Genomic DNA, 19,989 nt, shown 5'->3' on the forward strand with positions numbered 1-19,989 from the left:
TTATTAAGCAGAATAAACAATAAACTGAGCTTGAGATGTTAAGGTTTCAAAAGATGCACAGATACATCAAAACACTTTGAAATAAATTTCTAAAAACTTTAAAAGAGGCATTTAAGATTTACCCAAACCATAAAGATTTCGATCATTCTAGACACTCACCTCATCAACAGACATAGTTGGATGTGGTGGGTGATTATATATTCTCTGGAAATAGCTGTTTGCTTCATCGTCTATCTCTTTACTAAAGTGCTGGTTTGCCTCTGGCCACACCTGAGACAAGTCCGCTGTTAGAAACAGAGAAGCAACCAGTGGACATTTAGGCTCTTACTTTACTCCCCATAAAACACAGAGGGCTAGAGTTACCAATATAGTTTTAATATTAAGGGAAAAATTAAACTGAAATATTAAGTAGTCAAGTTTCAATATCTAAGTGTTTCCGGTTCACATAAAGGATTTAAACAAAACTGTCTTACAACTATAGTTCTACCTTAATATTTTCATCAGAACTTTAATTATGCCATGAAAATCCACTAGGTTCAAATTCACAATGCACTTACCCTTAATACAACCTCATTCAAGGTTAACAACTCTTTACTACTTTATAATAAACATCACATTCAACATATAAGAATTATCGATGCATGTGTATGACACACCCACATAAACACAGAGCATGCTACAAAACATAACATTCAAACAAGCCTTTCACACTATCGTTTTCAAGTCAGTTGGTATAGTTTGAAATCTCATATAATGAATATTTCAGTCTCAACAACGAGGTTATTTATAAGTTAATTATGCCTATGTATTGACAAAGAGAACTTCTTGGACTCTGAGAAAAAACTTACTAAGGAGGTGAAAATTTGTAAATTAAATTAATCACATATATTATGTGGCAATCTGTATTATATATAGTAAGATGATATATATCATAAAGCTATAACCTTAAAATAAAACATAGTTATTTTATAAACTCCTAAGCTGAAACAGAAATCTAAAATCCTGCTCTTGATTTGTCAAAAAATAACGAAAACAGAATTTTACGGTAAGTATAAGATTTTTCTTTCTAAATATAAAGTTTTACTTTTCTCTTTACTATACTTCTTACTATTAGGATAACACCCCTAAGGCTGCTAACTCTTATTAATCCTCCATCACTTTGTTCCAGCAATCCAGATCAAAGGTAGTGATATCTCACATTTTCATTTCGGTAATTCAAATTCGTGAAATTTACTCCCACTGATCAAGGAGGACTATCAACATATGGCCCTACTAACAATATATTAAGTCAATGTTTTGTCCATATAACTATAGAAACAACAAATTGGACATATAATCAAAAAAGTTTTATGTGCATCAGTCACACTTCACAATCACAGACAACACTACCACTTACAAGGTTTCATCTTACTCTGCTGGAATGTAGGCTGGTTCAGTCCAGAGGTGCCCAGTTTCCTCTGTACAAAAGGATCGTTATTCACTGCAGGGAGTCCAAGAGCCCCAGTTCCTATACCAGTCAGGCTGCCTGTGCCAAGACCACCTACTAGAAAGAACGAAGCAGCCAGAAGTCTTATCATTACTCATGTTCTTGACTTCATTCACATCAAAAATATAAGTTCTTATTTAAAAAGTCAGGGTCCCTGTTAGCTCTCTTACAATGTCTATTTAATTTTAGAGAGAATCTAAAATAAATAGATGAAAACAATGTCAAAATTTCTTTAGCATTTAGAATTACTAGTTTCTTTATATTCTTGATAAGATATTTATATGCAAAATTTTAATTGTACATTCTCATGTGTAATATAAGGTAGTCAAAATAAGAAAAACTGGGTTGCTTTCCTCAATGATTAAAATTGAAAAATTTCATGTTACTACCTTCTAAGTTAACATCAGCCAAGACTTCTTTCTTTATTCCTCTTAACTCTAGCAAACAATCTTACAATAGTTAAGACTCTGCTAAGAAGGCTTTACTAAGTAAATTTGGTGTACATAAATGAACAGTGAGGCTAGAAACATATAGCTGCAGTGTTAACTAGGTAATAGTGGCACTATCTTTGTCTTTAGGTTTTAATACTCTAAAATTACAAAGACAAAAGGTACCTATAGCTTAGAAGAAAACAAGTGGGTCCAAAGACGGGAAAATGTAACCTTTATTTCAATATAAAGCTAAAAGCCAAAATATTTTAAGAAACTGACAAGTTTTAGAGATTTACTATCATTTTCAAGGTAGGTGAGGTACAGTGAAGAACATACACCTGAATCTAAGTGTGAAATATTTCCAACCTTCATTATACAAACCTTGAGTAATTCATAAAGCTGTGAGTTCTTGATCTAAGCTTAAGTCCTACAGAATTTGTGATTAACACAAATTATTACCATCTGGTAATAAAGAATTCTTACTGAATTTCACTAACTTTAAAAATATGGTATCTAAATTGCAATTCAAAGAATTAATATTATAATAGTATAGTGTTTCTCTCTTCCCAACTATAGATGTTAAAGCAACTTTCACAATTTAGTTTAAGCAGCTTTCCTTATCACAGTCACTTCAAATCCCTTATCATACACTAAGGCACGATGAATATTACAAATAATCTGCGTCCCCACCCACCCTTACCTGGGAGCTGTGATGAAAGTCCTCCAATACCACTGAATGCAGTTGTTTGATTTGGGGTAGAAAGGGGTGGAAATGCTTTTGCTGGTGACTGAGGGGTACTGAATGCAGAACCCAAATTTGGTGGAAAACCCTGCATACTCTGGGTGTGAGGGGCAGCTGAACCACCTATACTAAGAGATGCCATTCCAGCTAGAGGGTCAATCTAAAGAAAAACATTATAAAAATGTATTAAACATACTTCAAGCAAAGACAAACTTATGACAAAGGTAAAACAATCTTTATCAACAGTTCTTTATATGCTTAATAACTAAATTGCAAAGCCCCATTCAATCATAATACTTAAATCCCAAAATCAAGTCAAGTGTGCCAATCTTTTTTTCTTAGTATTATTGTAGATGAAGTAGATTTAAAGAATTAGCCTGTGCAAAAGTATCAGAGCCATAATATGAGGGCTACAAAACTCCAAGAATAACATTTAACATGAATTGCCCCGCAGCTGTAATTTAACTAAGTATTTAGAACTGATATGGCACAGCTGTTACATTAGGACCTTACAATTTCCAATTAGCCACTTTAAAACAAAAAGAATCCCTCAATCTTATTTAACTTTAAATACAATAAAAGCATTAAGAAATTAAAAATAAATCTTCCAGTCCAAACAAGTAAATCTAGTCAAAATCTGAAAATCTTTGGGGATGGAGATAAGCTCTAGTTTAATTTAAAAAAATAAATAAATAAGGTATGCTATTCACAAGATTTTAAAAAATATCTAATAACTGCACTTCTAAGCTTCTCAGCTTGTGGTATTATTTCAAACCTTCATGACTATAGAAAATGATATGCAAAGTGCCTTTTATAAAGTGGCCACTGAAAATCACTAAATGCTTTCTTTCCTTAAACCCCAATCTGCCATTCAATGCAGCTGAAACTAGAAGCGGAGTATGTTGCTCCCAGAGAAAAGGGTGTGGTTGGTGTCAGGGAGTAACTTAAATGTACCTTGTCTTTAAAAGAGCAGTTCAGTTGAGAGCTGAAGAGCCCCAGTTATAACAAGTCCTTATGCTCTAGCACTGTTGCTTGGCCCGTGAAGCTACAAACAAGACACATCAGGTTCAAAGGCAGTGCTTATTTCTCAAGTTATTCTTATTTTAAAAAGAAGTCCCTACCATTTACCTAAATAAGTTGTTTTGCATCTTTCCTTTCAGAGTCATGTTCTATTTGATGATCAAAAACTATTCTCAACTACAGTGCCTATTTATGGATCTCCTTTAAATGTAGTAGTGGATGCTAGACATGCAATTATCTAAAATATAATAAATTCAGACAAATTTCCCTTTGAGTATATTGTTAATGATGGCGTAGAAGCTTATTCTATTCCAAATCTATGAACAAATACAGATGTACCAATTGTAGCATTCATTTACCTGAACAGGAGAAATGGCATCTAAGCTGCTAGCACTAGGAGGGCGTCCTTTTGGCATAACTCCAGGTGGCGGTTGTCTGGCCTTATTCATAACATTACTGCAATTGGCTACCATGGTGAGGATGGTTTCTGATAACTCCTGAGAAACACTCCTAAAGAGAAATGTGAAAAATATCACTTATTGTTCCCCAGAACACTTAAACAAATCTGATTCTCTAATAAAGAAAATCTGCTGGAACATCCAGCTAAATTTCCACCATATCCCATGTCTTTGCATCTGTCATTATTCACTAGGATTTTCTGAGCCATTGGTTTTTCTCTTCTAAGTATCCAATTTACACCTCTGAAACTAAACTTTGTGTATAATACAACCAATATATTTTAAAACACTCCAAAAAAACAATCTATCCCCTCAACTACTTTGTCAAAAATTATGCCCAAACCTGGACATATCAAAGCAAACAAATAAGCAATTTTTATACTAGTTTCTCAAAGATAAGACAGTTATTTAAGTATATATAGGTAAAAAATATCATACACGTAATCAATAACTACACTTGGCAAGCATATAGACAACTGACTGACTTCTAAAATGTCAAGTACTAGGATAAATGTGTTACAGAAAAATCCACTTTCCTATCTTACAGTGTTACTCCCTCATAAAACCATGGAACCAATTGTACTTATAAACTCTACAAACTTGATATTGTCTTAGATTTTTCCTCCTAAATTCAAAATCTTACTACTGGCATTAAGAAGTAAAAGTAATCAATCAGACAATTTTTTCACATTTGGTAAAAAAGAGACTAGGATGTTTAAAGTACCAAATAAAACTCTACAACATTGAATCGGTACAACAAAATCTACAAAATTTTTACTTGTGCCAACACACACACCACACACACACACACACACACAGAAATGGTTCGAACATGGACTATGAATATAAATGAATGAGTTGTTTTCTAAGCCAATGAAGCAAAGAAGAAAAATATTAACACACCCTGGTTAAAAAAAAAAAAAAAAAAAAAAGGGAGATGTCAATTCCTAAAGGTATAGGTCTACATATTTACCTTAGCAATAAGTAGTAAAGCCATTAATTTCCAAATGATGCTCAAAAACAATTAAAGGTATCTGAAATATTAATTACACGAGTACCGCTCTCTAGCCTCTATGTATCTAAGTTCAAATACCTGCTCCTATAATTAAAATTTCACAGAGATATCATATTTCATCTTTCAGATTAGCACATCCTCCCCTAGCAAAGCAATGGGAAAACAGACATGCTGCTGGTGATTATACAAAATGAACAACTTCAATGGAGGAAAATTTTCTAATGCCTAACAAAATTAGGCATGCATTTCCCTTTAACCCAACAATTCCACTTCTAGTGGTCCCAAATGGCAAAGATAAAAGATGTAAAACACTGTTCATTGCAACACTATTTGTGATGCAGAATACAAATAATAAGAATGCCCACCAAAAAGGAGACTGGTTACTAAGGCACAAAGCATCTACTCAATGGAGTACTATCCAGCAATTAAAAGGAATAAGGAAGCCCTCGCATTCTATGAACTCCAGAATATACAATCCAACATAAGCAGCATGGTGCATTAAGAGTATTTAATATACTACCTCTTGTACACAAAGATGGAAAGATACAAATACATACGATTTTTTTAATGCAAAGATAACCCAAAAATACAAATGAAAATGGTTACCTATAGAAGACTAGAACACAGTGGCAAAAAGTTCAAAGGAAGATTTCTCAGAATGTATCTTGTTTTCTAGAGTTTGACTTTGAAACCATGTGTTTCGCCAATCATAAAAACAAAACCAACCAAACAAAACACCTTTTAAATTTAAAAAAAAAAAAAAACTGTTCTAAAGACACCTATGCCATGGGTTAAGGGTTACCAGTAGTAGATAATAATTAGCATGCTGTGTTGAATACAAAATGCCACACCATTATTTTATGTATTACACAAAAAGAAAAACACTCGGCTAATTATAAGAGGTTACCAATGAGATGCATCGTATTTCAGAGATGTTAAAACAGAAAAAAGTGAGTATCTACCTCATAACTGATAAATATGGTTAAATTAAAACATTATTCCTTACTATTTCGGAAAAACTTCTAACATTTGACAGTGTCAAACTTTTAAAAGCAATTAGAATATTACAAGGAACACCCAGTACTGTTTCACTCACCAATTAGTTACATTTTGTTTAATCTATTTGTTTAATCATTCTTTCTGTTCTCCACCCACAACATTTAAGTTAGACACACCATGTACCTTTTATCCCTCAATACTTCACTATGAATTTCCTAAGAATAAGGAGACATTTTCTTATATAACTATGTAAAATAATAAAGATCAGGAAGTTTACCACAGATAAAATAAACTTGGCCATATCCAAATTACCACAATTGTTCCCATTTATGTCCCTCAGTGCTATTTTTTCCTTGGATCAGGATCCAATCCACTGCATTGAGTTTCCATGTCTCGTTAGCATCTTTAAACTAGGAAGACTTCATCAGCTTTTATTTGTCCTTCTTGAACTTGATTTTGTTCTTTAGTACAAATCAGTTATTTTTATAGAATGTCCCGTGTTTTGAGTTTGTCTGATATTTTAGATTTTAGATGCATTTATGGCAAGACTATCACGTTAAGTTACATTGTATTCTTCTCAGTGCATTTTATAATGAGGCACATGATGTAGAAGTGAGCTGATCACTTTGATCAATAAATAAATGTGCCATACGCCAGGTTTCTCCACATTAAAGTTACAACTTTTATTGATTTGTGAGTAGACACTTTAAAATTATGTAATTATCCTGTTCCTCAAATATTCCCTCACTGTTTTTAAGCACCCACTGAGTTCCTAAATCCATCATAATTACTTTGACATTTATAATCATAATTATTTGATATTTGAATTTTCCTACTTTGATATTTATCAGTATAAACTCTAAACATTTTACATACATTTCATTAAATTCTTCAAGAAGACAGCTACTTCTAACATAACAAAAGAAATTGAAATCCAGAGTTGATTAGACTACCTCCTTACACGTAAGTATAGAACATTTCACCCAATTTTAATATTCAATTCCAAACGGATTTAAATGTATAAATGTGAGAGGCAAAACTTTACACGTAAAAGTTTTAGAACATTCAGAACTTACAAAGCACGGTTTCTTAACTGTTGCACTATTAATATTCAGGACTAGGTAATTCTTTGTTGTGGAGAATCTCTTGTGCATTTTAAGATGTTTAACAACATCCCTAGCCTTTACCCACTAGATACCAGTAGCACACTTCTCTCCAAGTACAATCAAAAAAGAATGTCAAAAAACTTTGAGTGAGGTTAATCATCCCTGGTTGAAAACTGGTTTAGAGACATACATGTGCAAAAATTTTTTTAAAAGGGCAGGAGAAATAAAGTTTAAGATTTAGGTGGTAGAATAAAACAGGATTGAAGAGGAAGACAAAGGTAGCTTCAAAAAGATTGGTCATGTTATAGTTTAAGATGCAAAGTAGAATCACAGGTGCTCATTTTATTAGGCTTCAGAACTTACAAAAAATACATATAGGACATATGTGAAAATGGTGGAGTAAAGAATACCAAATACTCTTTCCTCCATAAAAGCAACTAGAAAACTGGCAAAATTTGCCAAAATCAACTTTTTAAGAATTGTGGAAATTAACCAAAAGGCTTACCACAATACAGGGAGTTTTATTATAGAAAGATGGTCAGATCGTGATAACAAGAGCAAGTTTTCTGGCATCTTAATTTGTTCTAATCACTTGCTCCCTTCTCCAGCTAGCTGCACAGCAGTCTTTAAAACTAACATCCCACAATCAGTGAAAGCCAAGCAGCCTGAGAGCCAACACAGAGGGCTCATAAGTGGGTTGAAACCTCTTCAAAGCCTCATTCTCACAGAATTGTCATTGTTTCACCTGTCTGAGGATTCCCTGTGAGACCACAATGGCAAGGTTGTCTTTACTTGACCTAAGTACTGGCCCAGTGAGAACAGCCTTTTCCCCATGTATTTGTAGAAAACGTTTAAGGTAATTATTTTAACTTTCTAGCGGCCTGAGGTAGAAAAGAGTTTGAGCAAACAGTAAGCTAACCAAAAAGCTTTTTAAAAAAAAAACTTGAGGACTGAGAATTCTATGAGTGGGGCTTTAAAAAACTCCCACACTTTACTGGGGATAGGACTATGCTAATAACTAAAGCTGTGGCAGTCCCATGATCCATAAAGGACCTGAGAAGGCCCAAGCTCTCACCTTAAGGTGACGACCTGTATGCTCTGCCTAAGATGGAAATGGAGGCCAAAGTGCAGTTGTCCAGTGACAGGCTTAGTGCCTCAACACGCATACAGAAACACAAGGTAAAGAGCAGCTTACTGATTCCAAGGTTTAAGAAAACCTTAAACCACAAGACTACCCAAACAGACTTCAGTGGCCTAACATGACAAAGAATGGAGACACTACAGAATTAGTTCAGAAAAGTCTAAACAAAAAAAGAGAAACAACAAAACAAAAAACCCTGAGGAGGAGGGAGAATCCAATTTCAAGAACTGCCACATTATTTAAACTTTCTAGTTTTTAACTAATAATCAGAGGACGTGGAAAAAAAAAAGGCAATAAAGCATAGCCCAAACACAGGAATAAAACATTATCAACAGAAACTGTCCCTGAGGAATAGATGTTGGACTTACTAGATAAAGACTTTAAATAAGCTACGCAATATATGTTTAAAGAACTAAAGAAAAACATGTCAAAAGAACTACAGGAAAATATGAGAAAGATATGTCTCAAAATAGAGCAGTCAACAGAAATTATTATTATTTCTTTAACAGTAAGGCATATATATATATTTACACTGGGTGTTCACCTCCCATAGTTAAGATTTCTTTCTGTCACCACATATTTGACTCCTTTTACCCCATCTACCTCCCCCCACCCCCTACCTCCTACCCTCAGAAATTATTTTTTTTAAGTTAAAAAGTATGACAACTGAAATGACATTCCCAACAGCACATTCAAGCTGGTAAAAGAATCCACAAACTAGAAGATAGTTCAATTAAGATAATCTAACAAGAAAAGCCGAAAGACTCACAGAAATGTAAAGCACCAGAAAATGTACCAACACACACATAAAGTCCCAGAGAAAAGAGATATAAAGAGGAAGAGTATTTGTTGAAATAATGACTGAAATTTACCCAAATTTGATGAAAACCATTAATCTATACATCCAATAAGCTCAACAAATTCCAAGTAATATAAACTCAAAGGAATCCATACCTAGAAACAACATAATCAAGTTGCTGAAATCAAAAAGACAGAGTACCTTAATAGCAAAAAGAGAGGCAACTTAACACATAGTAGGGAGCCTCAAAAAATTAACAACAGCTGTTTTATCAGAAACTATGGGAGTCAGAAAGCAATGGATAGCTATTCAAAATATTAAAGGAAAAGAATGTCAGTCAGGAATCCTATATTTGACAAAACTATCTTCCAAATACAAAGAAATTAAGACATTCCCACATAAACCAAAACTGAGGGAATTCATTTCTAATAGCACAGCCTTAATAAGAAATAAAAGGAATCCTTCAGGCTGAAACGAAAGGACACTACACCGTAACTTGAATCCATATGAAAAAGCAGAGCTCTAGTAAAGGGACATAGGTAAATATAAAGCACAGTATAAATGTATGTTGTATAATCTTTTTATCTCCTACTTGATTTAAAGGACAATTAAATTTAGATTTACTTTTAAATCTTTTGATGGGCACACAATGTATAAAAGTATAATTAGGGAACAACAGTGCAGTGAAAGGAACAGAACTATATAGGAGGCAATTTTTGGATCATACTGAAATTCAGTTGGTTATTAATGGAACTAGACTGTTGTAAATCGAAATGTCAATTCAATCCCCAGGGTAACCACAAAGAGGGAAAGAACCCCTCAAAAACATATAGTTAAACAAAGAAAGAAATTAAGATGATATACCAGAAAATATTTAACAGTAATGGAGAACATGGAACTAAGTAAACAAAAAGACAATCAAGACATACAGAGAAACTAATAGCAAATGGCACTGATGAATCTGACCTTATCAGCAATTACACTGAATGTAAATGGATTAAATACTTCAATTTAAGTTATTAAGTGACTGGATCATAATTATTCTCACTACGAACTGATCATATGACTTTACAGAGGTATTAGTTATGCTACAGTGATAATCATATTGCACTATACAGAAGTATCAAATCAACACTCAGTAAACCTTAAACTTACAATGCTGTATGTCAGTTATATCTCAATTAAAAAAAACAATGGCTAGAGTGACACAAAAGATAAACAAGGAATAGAAGACTTCGACAACACTATAAACCACCTAAACCTAACAGGCATATACAGAACACTCTACTCAACAGTAGGCTATACACCCTTCTTAAGCGCACATGAACAATTCTCTAGGATAGATCCTATGACAAGTCTCGATGAATTTAAAGAACAAAATCCATATAAAGTACATTTGTCTACCACAATGTAATGAAACTAAAAATCAGTAACAAAAGAGAACTAGAAAACTCAAAAATATGTGGAAATCAATCAACATATTCTTATAATCATTGTGTCTAAAAAACCTACAAAATACTTTGATGAAAATGCAAACAATGCTAAACCTAAAGCATGTCATAGGTGCAAATTCAAAGCCATAAACACTCCAATTAGGAAGAAAAATCTCAAAAAAATCTAACCATCTTAACAATTTTTTAAAAATTTAAACTAAACCCAAAACAAGCAGAAGGAAAAAAAATAATAAAGTTTAGAACTGAAATAAATGAAATGAAATGGAGAACAGAAAAACAACGAGACAAAACAAACCCAAAAGTTGGTTCCTTGAGAGGGAAAAATGACAAACATTTAGCTACAACAACCAAGAGAGACACACTCAAATAACTTAACTGAAAGAGAGAACATTACTATCAACCTTACAGAAATAAGAAAGATTTAAGGATACAGTATAAAACAACGGTATACCAAAAATTAGATAACCTATAGACAAAATGTACAAATTCCTAGAAAGACACAAATTACCAAAACTGACTCAAGAAGAAACAGAAAAATCTGAATAGGCCTATGACAAGTAGATATAATAAATTGGTAATCAAAAACTACTCCCAATAAAAAGCCCAGGACCAGATGGCTTCACTGCCGAATTCTATGGAACATTTAAATAAGAATTAACACCAACCTTTCTCACAAAAAATTAAGAGAGAGAATTTATCAAGTTATTGTATAAGGCCAATATTACCCAGATATCAAAACCAAAGACAAGAAAACTACAGAACAATATCCCTTAGGAACACAGACATAAAAATGCTCACCAAATACTAGCAAATTGAATTCAGTAGCATATAAAAAGTATAAAGACCACTGAGATTTATCCCAGGAATGCAAGGATTTTTAACATCCAAAAATCAATTAACATAATATACCACATCGACAGAATAAAAATCAAAAACCACATGATCATCTGAATGAATGCAGATATAAGCATATGACAAAATGCTTTCACAATAAACCAACCAACTAACTAGAATTAGAAGGTAAGGAAAATTCAACGTGATGGGCCATCTATGAAAAAACCACAGCTAACACCATACTTAATTTTGAAACAATGGATACATTCCTCCTAAAATCACTACAAAACAAGGATTTTTGCTCTTGCTGCTTGCTTTCAATGATACACTGGAGGTTCACAGTAGTGAAAAAGGCAAGAAAAAGAAATAGCATCCAGGTGGGAAAGGGAGAAATAAAACTTATCTCCCTTCGGAGATGACATGACTTATATAAAACATTTAACAAGTGCAAGATTTGTGCAATGAAAATGACAAAACATCACTGAAAGAAATCAGAGACCTAAATAAATGGATAAATATCTCCGATTCGAAGATTTGGAAGAATTGGAAGACAATATTGTTAAGACAGCATATTCACCAAAATGATCTAAAGATTCAACACAATCCTTACAAAACTCCAGCGTGCTTCTTTGCAATTTCTTTGCAAAAATTGACAAGCTGATCCTAAAATTCATATAGGAAATCAAAAGACCCAGAATAGCCAAAACAATCTTGAAAAAAGAAGTCACAGGACTCACACTTCCCAATTTCAAAACTTACTAAAAAGCTATAGTAATCAAGACAACATGGAACTGGCATAAAGACAGACATATATAGAGCAATGGTATAGAACTTAAAAGTCCAGAAATAAACACATACATTACAGGCAACTGACTTTTTAGAAGACAATTCAAAAGAGAAAGACTAGCCTTTTCGACAAGTGGTGTGCTGGGACAACTGAACATCCACATGCAAAACGATGTAACTGGAACCCTTTCATATACTATCTACAAAAAAATTAACTCAAATGGATCTAAACATGTATTTTACGGGGTACTATACTTTGAACTTAAAAACCACTGGATTATTTAAACTGCTGTACTGTTAATCATTCAATCTCTTCCCCAAATCAACAATTATTCATATAATCCAATTCCAATATTAAATGGTCCTTTTCAAGTATGCTCTTCTTACCCTGCACAAGCTTGTAAACAGGCCAACATTGTCGCCAGAGTTTCTGGAGGAAGTTGAGCACTTTTGGGCTGATCTTTCTCTGGGGCGAGTCCACCCAAAATAGAAGGGCACCGTCTCTTTAAAAAAGTCATGCATGCCTGGATAAAAGGCTCCTAAAAAAGAAAGTCTCTCAGTGTATTTGAAATTGATCCTAATTGCTTTCACATTAAAGATTTCAGATTAAATTGATTTCAGATTAAAGACTAAAATCCAGGATGTAACAACATATTTATTGCCACTTTAAAAGGTTACTTTTCTTTAGCGATTTCAGCCATCAATATTTCAAATCGGTAATAAATGGATTAATCCTGCTTACTCCATGCTCTCGAATTTTATCTGTGAGCCACTTGTCAAGTTTGAGGTATTCACGACGTGAAGCAAGTGCAGCAAGGTCAATAACAAAGGCAAATGGAGTACCATTTAGCAGCATTGACAAGGCCTAAAGAAAAAGAATATTCGAATTACAAGTCAAGCAATGAAGTACTCTGTGTCCTATTTTCTGTTTCCTACTTTTATTTTCACAAACAAGTCTAAATAAAATATACTACTAATATTTTCTTGATCTTAATTTTTTAAACAGCTTAATCCTTCAACGTAACATTAGTCCTTGCTTATAATAAGGCAAACATTTCAACCTGACTTTACCTTCAAGATAAACTCTACCCTCTGCTTTTTAAATAACTAAACCTGAAGCAGAACAAGACACAAGCATGAAAAATAATCCTTACCCATTTTTTCAAATCTAAACTCAGGCTTATTCTCAATTTAGCAAAAATATGTAACAGAAGCCTATACCCCTAGTGATCAAAGACATCAAGAGTCAGGCCATTTGTCAAAAGATCCTGTTAATAACATTAATGAAATTTGCAAAAAGGTTGAAACCCAAGCAGTTTCCCCCAAAAAATGTTATCTCCCATATCACATCTGAGGTCAATTATGACTAGCTTTATAATAAAATAGCCTTTGCAAATACCACAGAAAACCAAACAAAATTCAATCAAATGTAAATGAATTCTGTCACTTATTTTTACGTATCTAAAACCACTCTGCTTCCAATCCCTTTCTACTTACAAGACAAAATTCTTATCTCAACTTATTCTACTTAAAAGCTGGTTATATGAATTATTCCTAAGGCTACGTTACATAAAAATATTTTTTTTATCATTAATAAATAAAAACGTTATTCTGTCCCTTCAAGCTCACCTTCAAGTCCTGGGCCACATCAAGTATTCGAGACAATTTGGCCTGATCATACTGCTCCCCTCGCATGTACCACTCTGCCATTGCATGCATGATAAGCTGGCGGATTGAGGGAGACTGTCCCTAAGGAAAAAAAGGGCTAAATAGCAATCCTGCTCAACATTGTGATAGGTACCATTGCAAATATGAAGCTAACTTTACTTATTATTTTTAAGTAAAATTGAGACCTATCATGCAGACATTCAATATAAGACTCAAGCAGAGATTACAGTGACATTCTTTGTGGGAAAGCAGTTATTTCCACATCTTGCAAATGAAGCCTAAACTGTGGGTCCTACAGCCATTGAACAAAGCTATTTGTTCTATGAAAGTCTTCCTACGCATTTTCAAACACAAAATTAAAACAGAATGCTGTGAACATGATTGTATCAAGTTTATATAATTCCTTAATTCCTTATGTTACAAATTACTGGTCTATAAATAAAAACAAAACAGTTTAAGGTAACCACCTCTCATGTTACACAGTGTAGTGTTATATCAGTATTTCTGGGATTGATGTTTGTACATTCTAAATCTATTTTCACAAATGAAAATGTTCATTTTTTTATGATTATTCAATTTCCTTTTTTTCTCAGAAAACAGCCTGAGTTTGAAGACTGATCTAAAGGTTTGCACCTTCATTATATAAACGATTAGTTGTAATTTAGTGAGTATTTTTCATGGAAGCAGTGACAAGTCAATTATTATTGCTTTATCTAAACTGCTTTTTAGTAACTGTCCTAGAAGGTCCAAGTGATAAAGTATTCAACCAAAAGTAAGGAGGTGCAACTCCTTTCAAGCTACCCTTTCTACCTCACAGCTGTAGTAGAGAGAAAGGCATAAGAATGTCTGGGCTGCAAACTTTTGGTTAAACGTTTGTTACACATTCTTTAAACTATAAGTCTACCATGTAATTTGAGTCTCTAAAAATGGAAGAGAGCTGAATGAATGGCATGGAAAGGCTAAAAATTTTCATTTAGAAATAGTCTTATCTGATTTTTTTAAAAAAGCACTTGTATATAATGTAAACTATTGTGAGAATAATTAAAGGAAAAAGTAGCCAAAAAAGGAACCTGATGTAAAGGGGAAGAGGACTGCTTTTTCTTAAACATTCTGCATTTGTCATTAAAAAATATAGGCTATTAAAAGAAAAATAAATAAGTACATGGGTAAAAAAAATATTTACTTGTCAAATACATTTTACAAAATTAGGGGGTGAAAGCAGAAGGGCTGACATGGTATATCAGCTGAAACTAAAATAAAATTTAAATGCTGATCTTCAATAAAACAGAAAATAATGCCACTTAATTTGATTTGTAATCTTTTCTCATTTACTGTTAAAAAATGACATGAGTACCTTCTGGTTCTGTGATAAATGATTACGCTCCTTACTGGTAGCAGAAGGATACTAAGGGCCCTAACAAAACAGAGCTTTCATAATACAGTACTAAATTTTTAAAAACTGTCTTAACCTCCTTGCTCTTTTAATTTTTATACTTTAATACTCAGATGATGCAAAAAGATTAAATAAGCTTTGTGGAAGTGTGACTTTTCCAGACTATAATAATTCCAAGATTAACAATTTCTCTCACTGAACATCCTCCAATGAAGAAATGGTCATGTCTTACCTGCCCATGCCATGCATAGTGCAAAATAATAGCAGAGTTAGGATGGTTTCCGAGGAAAATTGGCATCAGAGTGGAGATGAGCTCATGGCGCAAGGTGTGCCAGGAGGTGTTGATTTGTAGTAAGGCCAATACCAACATGTCTGGACAGTGTTTGATAGGAAAGCTGAAGAGCTGTTTGACTTGCTCATATTGCCCCACCTCTGCGAGCCTCAGTAGAGATTCAATCAAATCCAAGCTCTTCCTAACAAGAATGGAAGACACTCCATCAATGACATCTACATATAGAAAACTCACTTTCCAAATAAGTGATACCAGCTATCAAGATAAAATCAAGCTGTTGTCATATTTTAATATTTCAAAAACATTTGAATTGGTGCTGTTCATCTCAAAAAAATACGCTGCTATGTTATCAGGCTAATTTCAAAGGCAGTCCAAATTTACAAAAAGTGGTGAAGGAGAGTAGACACCACTGATCATTTGCATAATCATGGATTCTCCTTACCAAAAAGATATCATCAAATATTTTTGCGATTAGTGTGAAAAATAAAAACCAGTAACATCAAAGATTTTAGATTGTCAAAAATCCAAAACATAGGGAGAATGAAGGAAAAGGGAGGTAGACGGGGGGAAAATTTTAAATCATTTCTTCATTAAAAAAAAAATGTAAAAAATGTTTAAATAAATAAAGGGGAAAAAAATCCAGAACAGAAACCTAATTTATAAATAAGAAAAATTCTACACAAAAATACAGCCTGACTACTTACTTTGGGTAATCGAAGTTATAACCTAGGTGACTCCTAATGTCACTCATGTTCGGAAATTCACAGCACTCCCTCTGAATCATTCTTGCCCCAGACAGCTGAATGTGGTTGACTTGATTTAATCAAGCCTCAAGATCTTACTCTATCCTTAATACATGAAACTATAGGGACAGAGATCAAATCAAACCCCATGAGAAAACAAATACCCCATCTCATGACGAAGACTAAAGGATAAATGATCCTATTTCTCCATCAAATCAATGACAAAAATTATATTAAAAAAGAGAAGGAAATTTACAGAATAAAAGTAAGTAGGTGGATCTGTGTCTGGACTCTCAATTATTCAAAAACATTAAAAGACATTTTTGAGACAATCAGGAAAACCTGAAAGTCAAGCTATATTAACGAACTGTTAATGTGATATGACTTCCAGTTTCATAAAGCAGAAAGAGGTCTTTACCTGTTAAAATCAAAAAGATATACTGCTATATACAAGACTTAACAGGGGAAAAAAATCAATCAAGCCTGCAGATTCAACGTTAACTAGCACCTGGGAAAAGGACACACTTTAGAACAAACAACTGTGAAGAACAGGGATCAGCAAACTACATCCACAGGGCAAATGCAACTCACTGTTTTTGTTAATAACTTTTTGTTGGAAAACAACCACACCCATATTTATATTGTGCTACAATAAAAGAGTTAAGTAGTTGCTACAGAGAGTATCGGCCTACAAAGCTAGATGTTAACTAAGTTCACAGGAAAAGTTTGCCATTCTTTGCTTTAGGACATCTGGCAATATCTAACAGGCTTTAATAAACTGCCATAAAACTACCACCCACAGCCAAAAAACTTAAGACAACAATCTCCTACATGTTAGAAAAGTGTCCCAGGAGAATATGGTTAGAAAAAAGTGAAACATTATAAAGTAAATGCCTTTGGGGACCAATCCAGCCCATGCCCCCTCCCTATAGCCATGTGTGTATCTCAATAATGGAAGGACTTTAACCATCCTTACCTCACATCCCCAGAGAGAAGTGATCAGAGTTCCAGGAGAAACCTATTGGGCCAGAGTCAGATTCTCCCTCAGAAACTTGGAAGTGGAACTTAAGAGAAACTAGGTAATTAGCTGAAAGTATGAGATTTGATGGGTTGGCCATTTGAGCTACTCACACATATACAAACAAGTAAATCTACAGAGAAGAAAGGTATTTAACTCTAAAGGAGACATAGGAACCTCCTTCCAACGTTTGATAGTTTCAAAAACTATCTAAAGCAGACCTTACACATGGAGAGACGTAATAATCTAGTGATAAAGGGACTAAAAATAGATTCTTATCCACCACACCCCTCTATAAAGATTTAAAGTATCTGGGCTCACTAAAAATACTGTTTCATTTAAACCTTTTAACTATGTAGTTGCTCACTATTTTTATTTCAAAAAAGTAGAAGTGACATTTCAAGAAAAGCTAGATGAATGTGCTTACCATGTGGCAATTTCTCGATTGTCATCCTCTGGTGGTGCTTTCAGAATATCAGTGGCAACAGTATGACAGGGATAGTCAGCAAAACAGAAGATCTCTGGATTTATAAGGGAATGCTGAATGAAGGAGAGCTGAAACAAGGAAAATAAGTCCTTACTTATCAAACATAAATAACTGTGAATACTATACAAATCTGAAACATTTTCATTAGGCTAAATGACAATTTCCTTTAAAAATCTTATAATTATTTGCTCTTTCAAAACCACAGACAATTCAGATAGATGAAAGGTACATGATGAGAAGGCCTTGGAAACAAATATTGAACAGTTTGATAGCTATACTTCGACTGAGTCTATTACTAAACTATAATGTTCCTTCAAAATTTTTGAATTTCTCCTTTTGGGCCATGCAAAACAAAACCTACTTTAAAAGAGTATTTTAATCAATGGATAAATGGCACCAAAGAATAAGTCATTATTTTGTTCTCCTTCTATAGCTAAACACCATTCATTTACCTGGCCTTCTGCATGTTTCCAAGGTCTATATATGAGGTCTACTGGGAACACTTCCATTCCCAGACCCCTTTGAATGCCATAAACCACATTATGAAGTCCTTTACTGTCACGAATTTGAAATCCAGGATGGTCCAGTTCATAAGTTACTTCCTTGAAATTCAAACTCGGGTTCTAAAAAAGAAAAGCATTTCAAAGTTGAATGAACAAAAGTGTACATATTTTGATACTTTATCCAAAGAAAATTAAATTTGAAGTTCAAGCAAATGCTCTAATTATCAGCTTAAATTGTCTGAACCTTCTGGCATTTCCAAAGACACTTAGAAAGGTAAGTACTTAATATTCAAAATAAACTGGCTCTACTAGCAACATACTCCAATCTTTCAGTTCAAAACATACTTCTAAAGGTATGAGAAGATAAGTAAGAACTCTCTCTTCCCCCACCTGGTCCAATGAACACTGCCATCCCAATAAGGCAAAAAAAAAAGTGTAACTTAGTGCCCTCTTGTCTTTACAACAAGATTCTACTACCTTGGAACAAATGACAAAAATAAATCGATTATACCAAACACCGTTCTTAATGACCCAAAGATCTCCCCTAAAAGCATACCAATTTATGCCTTAGGAAAAGCTGTCTAGATTCTTTATATCAAAATGACTGAAAATTCCATTTGAAAAATGTTCTATGAAGATGATCAAAACAGCGTGAAACTTAAGGAAACTTTAAACAAAGGAAACAAGTTTACAGAAAATAACTTACCAAACATTCTGTAAAGTAATAAGTATATTTTATGCTTGAAAGGAAAAAGGTACGCACACTTTGTATTTAAATCTTCGACTAAAGTATCACAGCCAGTTTAGGTTTCCTTGAAGGTGACTCCTTTTAAGCCATGAGGCTTCAGTATTTGCTTTGTATATAGTACAAAGAACAAACTTCATACGAGGTATTCACTGTCTCTAAGGCAACAGTTAACATTTGCTCTGAGGCAACGATGTTTAGGAAAAAAAAATTTTTTTCTTTCTAAAATTTGATTCAAGAATGACTGACAGCATAGAACCATACATCTACTGTTAAATACCATTATCCTAGACAGAGACAAGTTTGATAAATCCACAGGCACACCCCTCTCATTTCCTCCTCCCATCTTTGGTGTGCAATCAAAGAAAAAACTAAATTACTGACCTAGCATGTACCTGAAATTGTCTTCTGATCCCTGCCTTAAAGAAAATGTATAGAAAACTCTAATATACAAGAATAAAAAGAAAGAAAAGGTTAATGGTTCAATTGTTGAGACCCACAGTGCCTTTTACACTCTCTGAAATCAGAACAAAATAGCTTCTAGTAACAAGGAATACGATCCTTGTCTGTGATTTTAAAAAAGAGTATTTTCAATAGGGCGAAAAAATAAGATGAAACTACTGAGTAAAAAGGGCATGTTTTCACCTCTGCAAGACAACCACAGGATAAAAAAAAAACAAACCATAGGATAAAAACTGATTATCTGCAGTTTTTTCTTTTTTCACTTTCCAAATTTTCCGCCATAATAAAGTATTATTTTTTCCCCACCATTACTTAAGGAGAATAGATTTGAACACTATAAATTTATCTACTATTAAGAAAAAATAAAAAGAAAACCCACTGAATTCAGTAGTAAGGTCATACAGAGA

The 19,989-nt window shown here is 33.5% G+C and overlaps 1 protein-coding gene and 1 non-coding gene across 8 annotated transcripts in view; both read right to left on the reverse strand.

Moving 5' to 3' along the window:
• The window catches only part of CNOT1 (CCR4-NOT transcription complex subunit 1), an 81,696-nt gene that overhangs the window by 29,284 nt on the left and 32,423 nt on the right, over positions 1 to 19,989 (reverse strand). For 3 of the 7 annotated variants that reach the window (XM_006909720.3, XM_006909716.3, XM_015587697.2), the window contains 10 exons: positions 18,325 to 18,495; positions 17,813 to 17,940; positions 15,565 to 15,805; positions 13,901 to 14,020; positions 13,014 to 13,136; positions 12,659 to 12,810; positions 4,039 to 4,189; positions 2,618 to 2,819; positions 1,397 to 1,543; positions 160 to 284 (listed from right to left, as the gene is read on the reverse strand). In XM_006909720.3, the coding sequence (XP_006909782.1) occupies positions 160 to 284; positions 1,397 to 1,543; positions 2,618 to 2,819; positions 4,039 to 4,189; positions 12,659 to 12,810; positions 13,014 to 13,136; positions 13,901 to 14,020; positions 15,565 to 15,805; positions 17,813 to 17,940; positions 18,325 to 18,495 (1,560 nt within the window). The remainder of the gene's footprint in view (positions 1 to 159; positions 285 to 1,396; positions 1,544 to 2,617; positions 2,820 to 4,038; positions 4,190 to 12,658; positions 12,811 to 13,013; positions 13,137 to 13,900; positions 14,021 to 15,564; positions 15,806 to 17,812; positions 17,941 to 18,324; positions 18,496 to 19,989) is intronic. The other 4 variants (XM_006909722.3, XM_015587699.2, XM_015587700.2 and 1 more) reach the window with 2 other exon arrangements.
• On the reverse strand, positions 3,606 to 3,741 carry LOC112478264. The gene has a single exon (XR_003045754.1). It is a non-coding gene; the product is annotated as a small nucleolar RNA SNORA50 (small nucleolar RNA).

This window comes from Pteropus alecto, unplaced genomic scaffold (genome assembly GCF_000325575.1).
Source record: "Pteropus alecto unplaced genomic scaffold, ASM32557v1 scaffold42, whole genome shotgun sequence".
NCBI classification, from domain to species: Eukaryota; Metazoa; Chordata; class Mammalia; order Chiroptera; family Pteropodidae; genus Pteropus; species Pteropus alecto.